Source organism: Nerophis lumbriciformis, linkage group LG19, assembly GCF_033978685.3.
Source record: "Nerophis lumbriciformis linkage group LG19, RoL_Nlum_v2.1, whole genome shotgun sequence".
NCBI classification, from domain to species: Eukaryota; Metazoa; Chordata; class Actinopteri; order Syngnathiformes; family Syngnathidae; genus Nerophis; species Nerophis lumbriciformis.
Genome location: NC_084566.2, coordinates 5,358,899 through 5,372,035, shown reverse-complemented (window position 1 = coordinate 5,372,035; position 13,137 = coordinate 5,358,899). Strand labels below are relative to the sequence as shown.

Here is a 13,137-nt window from a genome sequence, read left to right as displayed (position 1 = left end):
CGACTGCTAATCCTCCTCCTTTTCGACCGGACGGCCGTGGGGAATTAAAGTAGGAACACTCCGAAGGCAGAAGTTCATTAAGAGGGGCGGACTCACCGGCTCTCAGCCATGTCTCCGTCACACAGAGGAAGTCCAGTCCGCGGGAAGTGAAGAAATCCTTCAGGATAAAAGTTTTGTTTGTCAAAGATCTTGCGTTCACAAGACCGAACCTGGCGGGGGCCAGCACGTCCAAGGCCGCAATTAATCCGGGTGGGGCCCGACACACAGCCCGCAGGTGGCGGCGATCCACCCCGCGCCTCCGGGGGCGGGGACAGCAGGAGCGACGACGGCAAGCTTCCCCCTCCAAACCAACGATAGGAACCAGCCAGGAGCCGATCGGATCGAGCGAGCGTGGGTGCAGGAGGAGACCGGATACCGCACCATTCATCCTTCGGAGAGCCACGGGAAGCCGGGCCAGGAGTGCCCTAACTTTCACCAGCTGGCCGCCACGTTTACCGCGGCGCCGGAGACGCTTCCGCCGGGGGAGATGAGCCAGGGGGCGGGAAAGGAAGGCAGGAATCCGGCCAGGTGAAAAAGCTGACTGGGACGTCGAAAAACCAACGTCGAAGTTGATCATATCAGTGGGAGAGGGGCAAAGATCCAACAGTGTTTGGCGGTCATACACAAGCAGTGAGCTGACAGAGACGAAAATAGACGCAAAAAACACAAAAACGAACAGAGCTGACAGCGAGAGACGGCAGGCCAAAGCACATACTGGCGCCATCTTGCATCGGGGCGTGGCCAAAAATGAAGAATCATTTGGACTAAGGCTGAGGCTCGTGTGACGTACTATCGCACGGCCACACTCGCTGGCAGAGCAAACCATCCATCCATCCATTTTCTACCGCTTGTCCCTTTTGGGGTCGCGGGGGGTGCTGGAGCCTATCTCAGCTGCATTCGGGCGGAAGGCGGGGTACACCCTGGACAAGTCGCCACCTCATCGCATGGCCAACACAGAATGAAAGGATAAACATGCTTTTTTTTCCTTCTTTGTGTTCCAAAAAATTCATCCAAAATCCACCACGCAGCAACTCTCCTGGACCAGCAGGTGACAGGTGAAAGGCATGCTGGAACCGGCCGGCTGTTAAATTGCGCCGCGAGGAGTGACGCGGCGGGGTGTACGTGCTCCGGGGAGGGAGAAAGAGCGCCACACTGCAGTACACTGTACTAGAGGAGAGTGCAGAATGGGTTGGGGGAGGCTCGGATAGGACACGCCCACAGCTCACCTGGTACACCTGGCTGCAAGGAAATCAAGACATCAGTTCACATTCCTGCACCATACAAGCTGCTGTAAAATGACATGTGACATGCCAAGTAGGAACATTTATTCTCCGATTTGCGGGAAACCATTTTTCTCACAGGAAATACTGGATAGAATATGGTAGAAATGATCTGTTCCAGTGTCAAACTTGGCCTTTTTTGTTTTTTGTTTTTTACATTGTACTATACTCACAAAAGTGTTAAAAGAATTCAACAACTTTTCGAAAACCTTTTCCAACTCGGGCCTCACATATTGGGGAAAAACGAGGCACGGGGGCCATTTTGATATTTTGTATGTTTTTAATTTTGTAAAAAGGCTAAAAAGCCTGTCTAAAAAAATGTCCTGGAGAGGAAAGTCATTAGGTAACCTTGTTTATAGCGGCCACTTTTTTTTATTTTACTCCCTATAGCGGCCACTAGTATCAAAACTTCCATCCATCCATTTTCTACCGCTTGTCCCTTTTTGGGGTCGCAGGGGGTGCTGGAGCCTATCTCAGCTGCATTCGGGCGGAAGGCGGGGTACACCCTGGACAAGTTGCCACCTCATCGCAGGGCCAACACAGATAGACAGACAACATTCACACATATTCACACACTAGGGCCAATTTAGTGTTGCCAATCAACCTATCCCCAGGTGCATGTTTTTGGCGGTGGGAGGAAGCCGGAGTACCCGGAGGGAACCCACGCAGTCACGGGGAGAACATGCAAACTCCATACAGAAAGATCCCGAGCCCGGGATTGAACCCAGGACTGCTCAGGACCTTCGTATTGTGAGGCACATGCACTAACCCCTGTACCACCGTGCTGCCAGTATCCAAGCTTGCTACAATATAAATAGTTGTGATGTTTTGGAAATGTGTGTTCATTGTTTGTCATTGCTTCTGTTGTGCTTGTGTGCTTTTTCCATTTGTGCTTTGTGTAGTGCTCCTCATCCACGCTAGTGCTACCTGTATTTCTTTTTACTTACACGTCGCCTGTCGTCTCTACATCCTGAGGTCAACATGCACTGCCATGACACTTTTGTTTTTGCACAAGTTTTTCAAATTGTTGTTTATTCGTATACATTTATGGACACAATTTTTTTAAATAAATTAACAAAAACAAGCCTTTTAGACATTACTGCAAATATGTGTTATAGAACTAATACTGTGCCTCAAATATATAGCATTATTTTGTTGCAAAATTTTTTCTTGCAAAGTGAAGCATTTTTCTGGCTCATTAATTTGTTGTTTTTTTTTCCAGCAAAGAGTGGGGATGACACAACTCACACAGTGTGCTATTGATGTCAAAGAGGATATGCACTGATAGCTGTCTCTAGTTAGCCGCGCTGAATGTCCGACTCTACCTTCCACTCTTGTCTTTTGACAATGTCAAAGTTTTACCAATGTGAAGATGTCGTATTGATGAGCCAGGAGTTGAAGATGAAGTCCATCAAAAAGTTGCTCGCCATTGTTCGCATCCTCAGCCTCGACTCTGAAACTATCGCCACAATATAATGTTAGAAAACAAGACAAATACTGCAATAATTATACTGCATACATAAAACCTATTTTAACATGTAAAATATGTTTAAAAAAAAACATTACAAAAAAGCAATATTTGAAGCGCAATGTAGCGAGACACGAAATAAGTTTGCAAAAACTACTCATAATGTTGTAAAAAAAAAAAAATGGCTATGGGGAAACATATTGTATCAATAAGGCTAAATAAGTAACTCAGCAGGCACACGACATTGATATAACGTTGATTATACATTCATGTCCTTTAAAACTGACTTTGAAACAACATGATAATGATAATGATAAATGGGTTGTACTTGTATAGCGCTTTTCTACCTTCAAGGTACTCAAAGCGCTTTGACACTACTTCCACATTTACCCATTCACACACACATTCACACACTGATGGAGGGAGCTGCCATTGCAAAATAGTTGTATTTGTAAACTGAGACAATGTCGATGTCCAACGTTGGATCCACGTTGTTGGTTGGGAAATGACCAAATTTCAATGATCAAATCAACGTCACTACCTGACATTGAATAAATGGTAAATGGGCTATACTTGTATAGCGCTTTTCTACCTTCAAGGTACTCAAAGCGCTTTGACACTATTTCTACATTCACCCATTCACACATACATTCACACACTGATGGCGGGAGCTGCCATGCAGGGCGCTAACTACAACCCATCAGGAGCAAGGGTGAAGTGTCTTGCTCAAGGACACAATGGACGTGACTCAGTTGGTAGAAGGTGGGGATCGAACCAGGAACCCTGTGAAGTGAAGTGAATTATATTTATATAGCGCTTTTCTGTAGTGACTCAAAGCGCTTTACATAGTGAAACCCAATATCTAAGTTACATTTAAACCAGTGTGGGTGGCACTGGGAGCAGGTGGGTAAAGTGTCTTGCCCAAGGACACAACGGCAGTGACTAGGATGGCCGAAGCGGGGATCGAACCTGGAACCCTCAAGTTGCTGGCACGGCCGCTCTACCAACCGAGCTATACCGCCCTCAGGTTGCTGGCACGACCACTCTCCCAACTGCGCCACGCCGTCCCCAATCAACATTGTCAAAAAGCATGTTGTTTCAACGTTGTATTTGTGTTGTAAAATATTGGTTGGGAAATGACCAAAATTCAATGTCAAATCAACGTCACAACCTGACATTGATTAAACATCAAAAGGCATGTTGTTTCAATGTTGTATTTGTGTTGTAGAATATTGGTTGGGAAATGACCAAATTTCGACGATCAAATCAACGTCACAACCTGACATTGAATCAACATCGTCAAAAAGCATGTTGTTTCAACGTTGTATTTGTGTTGTAAAATATTGATTGGGAAATGACCAAAATTCAATGTCAAATCAACGTCACAACCTGACATTGATTAAACGACAAAAAGCATGTTGTTTCAACGTTATATTTGTGTTGTAGAATATTGGTTTTGGAAATGACCAAATTTCAATGGTCAAATCAACGTCAGAAGCCAACATTGATTATACGTTGTCAAAAAGCATGTCGTTTCAACGTTATGTTTGAGTTGCTCAACGTCAGGACTTAATTCAAGAAATTCTCAACGTTGTTTTAATGTCTTGTGCCTGCTTGGTTATGTATTATGTGTTTTATTTATTTGTACATATTCATTCACTTTTTACAACAGTGTCACATTTTGCCAAGTTACTGCTGGACTACCCAGCATGCATTGTATTTTGTAAATACCGTCATCGGTAAATGTTTGTACGGTTGGCAGACACGGGAAATGACAGCGGGCCCTCACACATCGCCCGTCAAGGCAGAATTGTTTTGAGGGAGTTTTTATTTGTATTGTTTGAGTATTATTCTCCATATTTTTGTAATACTGTAGTATTATTGGCGGCTGGATGAGACCAAACCAATCAGAGCATGCCGTTCAGTATCGTGGCCTCTGATTGGCTCAGCCTCAGCAGCAAGGGTGTCCCACTTGTTTTCACTGAGGGCCGCATGCTATAAATACATTATGAATGTAAATGTACCTGGATTCATATTATTATACAATTGCCAATGCATTTGATTATTTTATATTTTTTTACATAAACTGAAAAAAAACAAAACAATTTTGCAGTTCAGTCCTCACAATTTGACCTTAAAATGTACAATGTTTTTACAGCATTTTACTGTAAATGGAAAAACGTTACTAAAGTATTTTTTACAGTAACATTCCAGCAACTGATACCATGTTTTTACCGTTATATCTATTGTCATTTTTAAAGTGTACAATTTGATGGATATCTTGCTTTGAAATCACAAGTCAAGCAGATATATATATATATATATATATTTTTTTTTTTATTTAAAAAAAAAAAAAAAAAGTGGAATATATAATGATATATTTTTTGCATTATTAGTTAATATTTAGATGTAAAATATATGCAATTTTCATGCAATGTTTTCTGTCAAAATAGAAAGATCGAATACTTTTAGTAAGAAAAGATCAGATACTTTTCTATTATTTCCACGTGAAATGAGGTGTGGACCCAGATTTAGCCCCTATGGCCTAGAGTTTGACACCTGTGCTATACTGATTCAAGGAGTGTCGCGGTGACTAAAAGGTGTTATTTCTTTGTCTGGAGGACTCTCATAATGTTAAAAACTATATTTGGAAGTTGTTTTTTTTACGCTTTACCTACGAAATTATTTGGCTCAGAATTCCAACTTTGCAGAAATTAATTAACCACGGTCAAGCCCGGAACGAACTAACAGTGGTAACCGAAGTTTTACTGTTATCCAAAAACATCTATTTATGATTTGCAATAAACTTATTTCAATTCTGTCTTAATGACTCACAGGCTTTTTTCACAACAGCGTCATCTGGCGGCTTGGCAGGGTAATGCAACATATATACCTTTTTTTTTTTTTTTTTACAAGAGAATTCCTTAGCACAGGGGTCCCCATTACGTGGATGGTGAGCTAGCGGTCGATGACGGAGGGTGTGTCAGTCCATCGCCAGCCAGGCATTAAAAAAATAGACCTAAAAATGAGCGATCATCAATCTTCACCAAGACGTCACTTGATTGACATTCACGGCACCCGAGTGTCTTGTGAGATGACTGGCTGCTGCCAGATCACTATTAAGAAAAAATGACCGACAGGAAGGCGATAAACACTTTTTATTTCAACAGACTCTCGCGCCGTACCTGCTGTCAAAACTGCACAGCCCAGGTAACACCTAACGTTAGCGTAACGTTACTGTATGGTTCTCGTTTGGTTATGCAAGATGAGAACATTCTAAGAACATTCTCAGAACATATCAAAACCTATGACACACAAAATATTTGCCTGCAATGGAAACAGCAACCGTTAGGCTTTTCAAAGTGTTTTTTTTCCGCAAATTTACTTTATATACATTATGTAGTAACGTTTCCCTAACGTTCCGCGAACGTGTTGTGTTTTTCGAGTAATCTGACGCGCATGCGCGTAGAATCTTCCCTAAGACAAAGAAGGACTACCAAGCTCGACGACGTACGCTCGACAACGCTGCAAATTCCAGAATCCCGATAAATCAGGCAATTGCATTGATCACATGTAAGTAGATAGAAAGAGTGAAATACGAAGCACGTTTTTTTGTAACAATTTCTACCCTATGTAACAGAGTTAAAATACACCTTTGTTATTTATTATATTTTGTTTGTGTATTTTATCTCCAAATAGTTATCTTGTCTGCTCGTCTATGAGAGGGCGGTTTGATATCTTTTTGTCCCTCCTGAGCTCCTGTAGTTCTCCTGGGTTGTGTAGCCCCTCCCTTCTCCCCTGAATTTTCTGTTTGTTATAGTCCTGACAATATAGCACAAAAACAGACGTAAATACCATTGCATTCCATTTCTATTGTATTATAATTATCACTAATAAAGAATTATTGTTGAATTTTGTGTTTGAGTGTTAGTCCTGACAATATAGAGCAAAAACAGACGAAAATAGCATGTTCCTAAACAGTTCCCTAAACGTTCATGCCAAACGTTCTTGGCTAACGTTCTGCTAACCAAGCAAGAACTCCACAACCTAACGTTCTTTGAACGTTACAAACTAACGTTCCCATAACAATGCCACTACGTTCTCCTAACGTTCTCATAACGTTCGCGTGTTACCTGGGCAGTTCCTGTCTTCGCAATAAAAGCGCTGCTCCGTCCTGTCTGCATTAACAAAATAAGAGTAGAAGAAAACTGGCGCGCAAGCTAGCAAGCAACGGAGTTTGCCAATGTATTTCTTGTAAAGTCATCAGAATCAGGTGATACACCAACTTATATTCTTGTCTTCATGAAAGAAATGGATGTTAAACATGCTTGCATTATCATTAAACACCTTTAACTTGTTAACAAAAAGCTCTCTTTCATAAATAAATCAATATAAATGATATGTATGAATGAGTAGCTCGCCTGATTTAGCACAATGACTTCCGTGGTGGTAATGGACTTTGATGCTGCGCCCTCTGCTTGAGTCATAACTGCTCGCACCTCCCAGATCAGACCCCCCTGAACGCCTCATTCCCTCCCCTCCCTCGCTCCCTCCCTCTCTCTCTCTCTCTCTCCCCACCGGCGCGTCCTAATTGCCGGTATAGAAGCACGAGGCTGCCCGGGAAGCAGTCGGTCAGAGCTCCATGCTGGACTATTTCTGAGAACACTTATTTATTTCAGTCTCATTCTGCCCCCCCCCCAGGACCTCGAGAGACCAAGTCGTCTTCATCATTTTCTCGAGGGACGTGACTTGAGGAGCCTGGATATTCCTCACATCTCGCCTATTTTGGACTTCCAGTTCCGTGGGATTTGCACTTGACTGAGTTGACGCGGTGCCGGCATGGATTCCTTCACGGCGGCGGCGTTCGTGATGTGCGCTCTCACGGCCACAGTGTGCGGGGACAAAGGCACCGGCAAAGCCAGGAGTTGTTCGGATATACGCCACTTCTATAGCGGGAAAAGCTTCTCCCTGGACGGCGTCCCTCAGTCCGAAATATCTGGTGAGCGTGAACACCACTGACACCCGGCGCGGTCCCTGAACGCACCGCGTGCTTCTTCGAGCGGTGTAAAACGGTCTAAAAAGTTAAACACGCTCCTTGCAGCCGAGTAAAGTCATGCCACATGTTTACATTTTTAATAGTATATCTTACATATACAATGATTTAAAGTGATGCACTAAAACACAATACAACTTGCTTGCTTGAATGGTTCTTAAACTTTTCTTTGACCAAGTAGCGCCTCAGAAAACAGTTGGCTCTCCAAGTACCACCATAGTGACATTAAATACAGTAGTGTAGTAGACCTAAGTATTCATTAAGTACCACCATAGTGACACCATTAAATACAGTAGTGTAGTAGACCTAAGTATTCATTAAGTACCACCATAGTGACACCATTAAATACAGTAGTGTAGTAGACCTAAGTATTCATTAAGTACCACCATAGTGACACCATTAAATACAGTAGTGTAGTAGACCTAAGTATTCATTAAGTACCACCATGACAACATTAAAATACAGTAGTGTAGTAGACCTAAGTATTCATTAAGTACCACCATAATGACAACATTAAAATACAGTAGTGTAGTAGACCTAAGTATTTATTAAGTACCACCATAATGACAACAATAAAATACAGTAGTGTAGTAGACCTAAGTATTCATTAAGTACCACCATAATGACAACATTAAAATACAGTAGTGTAGTAGACCTAAGTATTCATTAAGTACCACCATAATGACAACATTAAAATACAGTAGTGTAGTAGACCTAAGTATTCTTTAAGTACCACCATAATGACAACATTAAAATACAGTAGTGTAGTAGACCTAAGTATTCATTAAGTACCACCATAGTGACACCATTAAATACAGTAGTGTAGTAGACCTAAGTATTCATTAAGTACCACCATAATGACAACAATAAAATACAGTAGTGTAGTAGACCTAAATATTCATTAAGTACCACCATAATGACAACATTAAAATACAGTAGTGTAGTAGACCTAAGTATTCATTAAGTACCACCATAGTGACACCATTGAATACAGTAGTGTAGTAGACCCAAGTATTAAGTATCACCATAATGACAACATTAAATACAGTAGTGTAGTAGACCTAAGTATTCATTAAGTACCACCATAGTGACAACATTAAAATACAGTAGTGTAGTAGACCTAAATATTCATTAAGTACCACCATAATGACAACATTAAAATACAGTAGTGTAGTAGACCAAAGTATTCATTAAGTACCACCATCATGACCAACATTAAAATACAGTAGTGTAGTAGACCTAAGTATTCATTAAGTACCATCATAATGACAACATTAAATATAGTGTAGGAGACCTAAGTATTCATTAAGTACCACCATAATGACAACATTAAAATACAGTAGTGTAGTAGACCTAAGTATTCATTAATTACCACCATAATGACAACATTAAATACAGTAGCTTAGTAAGCCCAAGTCTTCATTAAAACAAGGCAGAGGTTTTATAAGTGTAAATAATAAAACCGAATGTACGTATGGCCATTCAGTGGCATTTGCAAAGTTTTAAAAAATGATTACCTTAATTGTATTTCCTTTCATTTTCTTGTCATTGGTTAAGATATTTTGGATAGTAGTTCATGTTTTGAACATTAAACATTTTTTTAATGATATTGTAACTACAAGTTACGTTCCACATGTAGTTTTATTCAATGTTTAACAGGCGTTGTGGTTTCGTATGGCTGTCTTCGTTACATGCAGCTTTCTCATGTCTTCTGCGTGTTGATTGGCTGAAAGGACGGCGAATGTGGAAAATATTCGTTTCCCACGCTTGTTGGGCGATATTAATGACTAAGTAAGACAGTTCTGTTTGAGTCTTGCTTGTTTTGGCGTCAACGACAGCCTACAGTAGTCTGATTGTAACGACTTCCGTTGAAGGCTGATGAACCCCTGAGAACGGTCCGAGTCACGTCATTACAATATTAAATTAAGTGATTCCGTGGCGTACCGTTAGATGGAGCCCACGTACCACTAGTGGTACAGGAACCACAGTTTGAGAATCACTGTCCTATAGAACAACCACACTTACACTATCATGTATACAACTGCTGGAGTGTTCTGTTTGATGGGAATATGAGACGTTTTTTCCATTTGACACAAAAACACAACCTAGGTGGACTTGTATGTTGCAGACACACTAAGGACACAACTTAGGTGGACTTGTATGTTGCAGACACACTCGGACACAACCTAGGTGGACTTGCATGTTGCAGACACACTAAGGACACAACCTAGGTGGACTTGTATGTTGCAAACACACTAAGGACACAACCTGGGTGGACTTGTATGTTGCAGACACACTAAGGACACAACCTAGGTGGACTTGTATGTTACAGACGGACTAAGGACACGACCTAGGTGGACTTGTATGTTGCAGACCGACTAAGGACACAATCTAGGTGGACTTGTATGTTGCAGACACACTAAGGACACAACCTGGGTGGACTTGTATGTTGCCTACACACTAAGGACACAATCTCGGTGGACTTGTATGTTACAGACGGACTAAGGACACGACCTAGGTGGACTTGTATGTTGCAGACGGACTAAGGACACAACCTAGGTGGACTTGTATGTTGCAGACGGACTAAGGACACAATCTAGGTGGACTTGTATGTTGCCTACACACTAAGGACACAACCTATGTGGACTAGTATGTTGCAGACACACTAAGGACACAACCTAGGTGGACTAGTATGTTGCAGACACACTAAGGACACGACCTAGGTGGACTTGTATGTTGCAGACACACTAAGGACACGACCTAGGTGGACTTGTATGTTGCAGACACACTAAGGACACGACCTAGGTGGACTTGTATGTTGCAGACGAACTAAGGACACAGTCTGGTGGGCCATTGTTGCCTATTATAAGTGAGCAGGGTCACTTGAGTGTGAGCTGCTGAGTGTTACTCATCACTTTGTCATCCATGGTCGAATGTCAGCCTCTGTAGCAGCAGCAGCTCATATGATTGCATGTGTGCCTCCTCTGGAATTCAGTCCCCACACACACACACATGCATGAACATGAAGGTATGGCAGGTACTGTGGAGGACATGCACTGACAAGACAGCTGAGATGGGGCATGCTTATAAAACCTACTTATGAGGCGAAAGAAGGGAGCTTTCTGCAAATACCCACGCTGGTCAGTCATGATGGGACAGCATGAGTTCATTTAGCTAATCTAATGTACCTCCCTGGACAGATTTTTGACTTTCTTTGCCAAAAGTGGACTTCATTAGTGCAGGACTGGAGCAGTAAACGAAACAACTCTAGTTGCCTTTAAAGGGGAACTGCACTTTTTATTTTTATTTTGCCTATCGTTCACAATCATTATGAAAAACATGACAGTCTATTAAATAAATGTGATCAAAAGTCTGCTTACAAAGGAGTCTATGAGAGCCATTCAATTCTGCCTATAGACCCCGTAAAAAAATATCCAAACACCTCCAGTAGAGTTTTATATACATGATGTAAGTATATATGTAATGTAGTAACGGGCACATTTATAATATAAGAGCCAACAATCATAATAAAACATCACTTACTGTGCCATGTCTGCTGTTTTTTGCATGCAGACTGCTAGAATGTTCATATATTCCCATTTAGATGAAAAATGCCTAATAATCCTCACATAGAGAAGTGCTTTTCATGTCGTCCTTGCCAGTTCCAGGTCCGAAATTGGCTGTCAAAGTGTCCCAACTTGTCGGGTTGTATTCTCGGCCTTCTATTTTTCAGATGAGAGGCATGATTTATGATCTACAATAAACATCCGGAGAGCAGGGAAGCGAGGAAGCAGCAGATCACTGGATGATATCAACATAGGGACAAACAGAAGTGATTACACCGCCGCTATAGATAGTTTGTCTGCGTTAGCGTTTATAATAACAATATAACTAATACTTGGTTAATATTCAAGTCACGAAACTTAGAGTATTGTTGGCGCTTTTTGAATGGTTATTTATCGGATTTTATGGGCAGAATAGTGGAGCTCCCATTGGCTCCGCTGTAAGCGTTTATTTATTATTTAGAATGCATTAAAATGTTTTAAATGTCTTTCATAATGATTGTGATATGGATGTAGAATTGTCTCACATCAACTTATATATATATATCAATATGATATTAATACATATGCATATATTAAAAACATATACAAATACAAATGTAATATACAAATAAATAAATAATTTGTATAAATAAACGCGTATTTGTAAATATATTTTTGAGATTTGAAAATATATACAAATATAATTTATAAATATAAAAATGTGACATAAAAATAAATCAAGAATTTGTATAAATAAACGTGTATTTGTAAATATATTTTTGAGATTTGAATATAAATATGCTTGATTTTGTATTAGTATTTGTATTGAATTTGCATATGTGGATCGCTTTTTTGCTTTTGTGTCGATGAGACATTCCTCCCACAAACCAGATGCACAAATAAATGGGACCAACACACTCCCCTGAACAACCAGCAGAAGGTACTGAAGCCAGAGCGGTCTCGGCCACAGAGCATTATATGCATTATATGGTGCAGTTCACTGCACAAAAACAATCCACGTCTTTACAGAGAGAACGCACAACGGGCCTGACCTTGCTAACGTTAGCGTTGTATTACCTAATGCTAATTTATCCAGTAAATCTGAAAGACCGTGCTAGCTGCTTATTTTATTTTATCAATGCCATTTAATGACTTTGTCCCGATGTAGATACTGATGTCTTATCAGTGCAATGTGTGTCAAATCATCATATATCAATCATCATATGACCCTCCCTAGTGTGCCTCTGATTGGTCTATGACCGAGACTGCTCTGGCTGCAGTGCCCTCAGCTGATTGTTCAGGGGAGTGTGTAACTTAAGTCACATTTATTTGTGCATCTGGTTTGTGGGAGGAATGTCTCATCGACACAAAAGCAAAAAAGAGATCCACATATGCAAATTCAATACAAATACAAATACAAAATCAAGCATATTTATATTAAAATCTCAAAAATATATTTACAAATACACGTTTATTTTTACAAATTCTTGAATTATTTGTATGTCACATTTTTATATTTATAAATTATATTTGTATATATTTTCTAATCTCAAAAATATATTTACAAATACGCGTTTATTTATACAAATTATTTATTTATTTGTATATAACATTTGTATTTATATTTGTATACTTATTAATATATGCATATGTATTAATATCATATTGATATATATATATATATAAGTTGATGTGAGACAATTCTACTTCCATGTTGTGAAGGATTGGCAAAATTCCCCCAAAAAGCGCAGT

At 40.4% G+C, this 13,137-nt stretch overlaps 1 protein-coding gene across 2 annotated transcripts in view; it reads left to right on the top strand.

The window, feature by feature from the left end:
• The window catches only part of gpc1b (glypican 1b), a 283,841-nt gene that overhangs the window by 18,473 nt on the left and 252,231 nt on the right, over window positions 1-13,137 (top strand). The window contains exon 2 of one of the 2 annotated variants that reach the window (XM_061979660.2): window positions 7,489-7,786. In XM_061979660.2, coding sequence (XP_061835644.1) covers window positions 7,627-7,786 — 160 coding nt within the window. In that variant the 5' untranslated portion in view covers window positions 7,489-7,626. Of the gene's footprint in view, window positions 1-7,381; window positions 7,787-13,137 lie in introns of those variants that run through there. The other variant, XM_061979659.2, reaches the window with a different exon arrangement.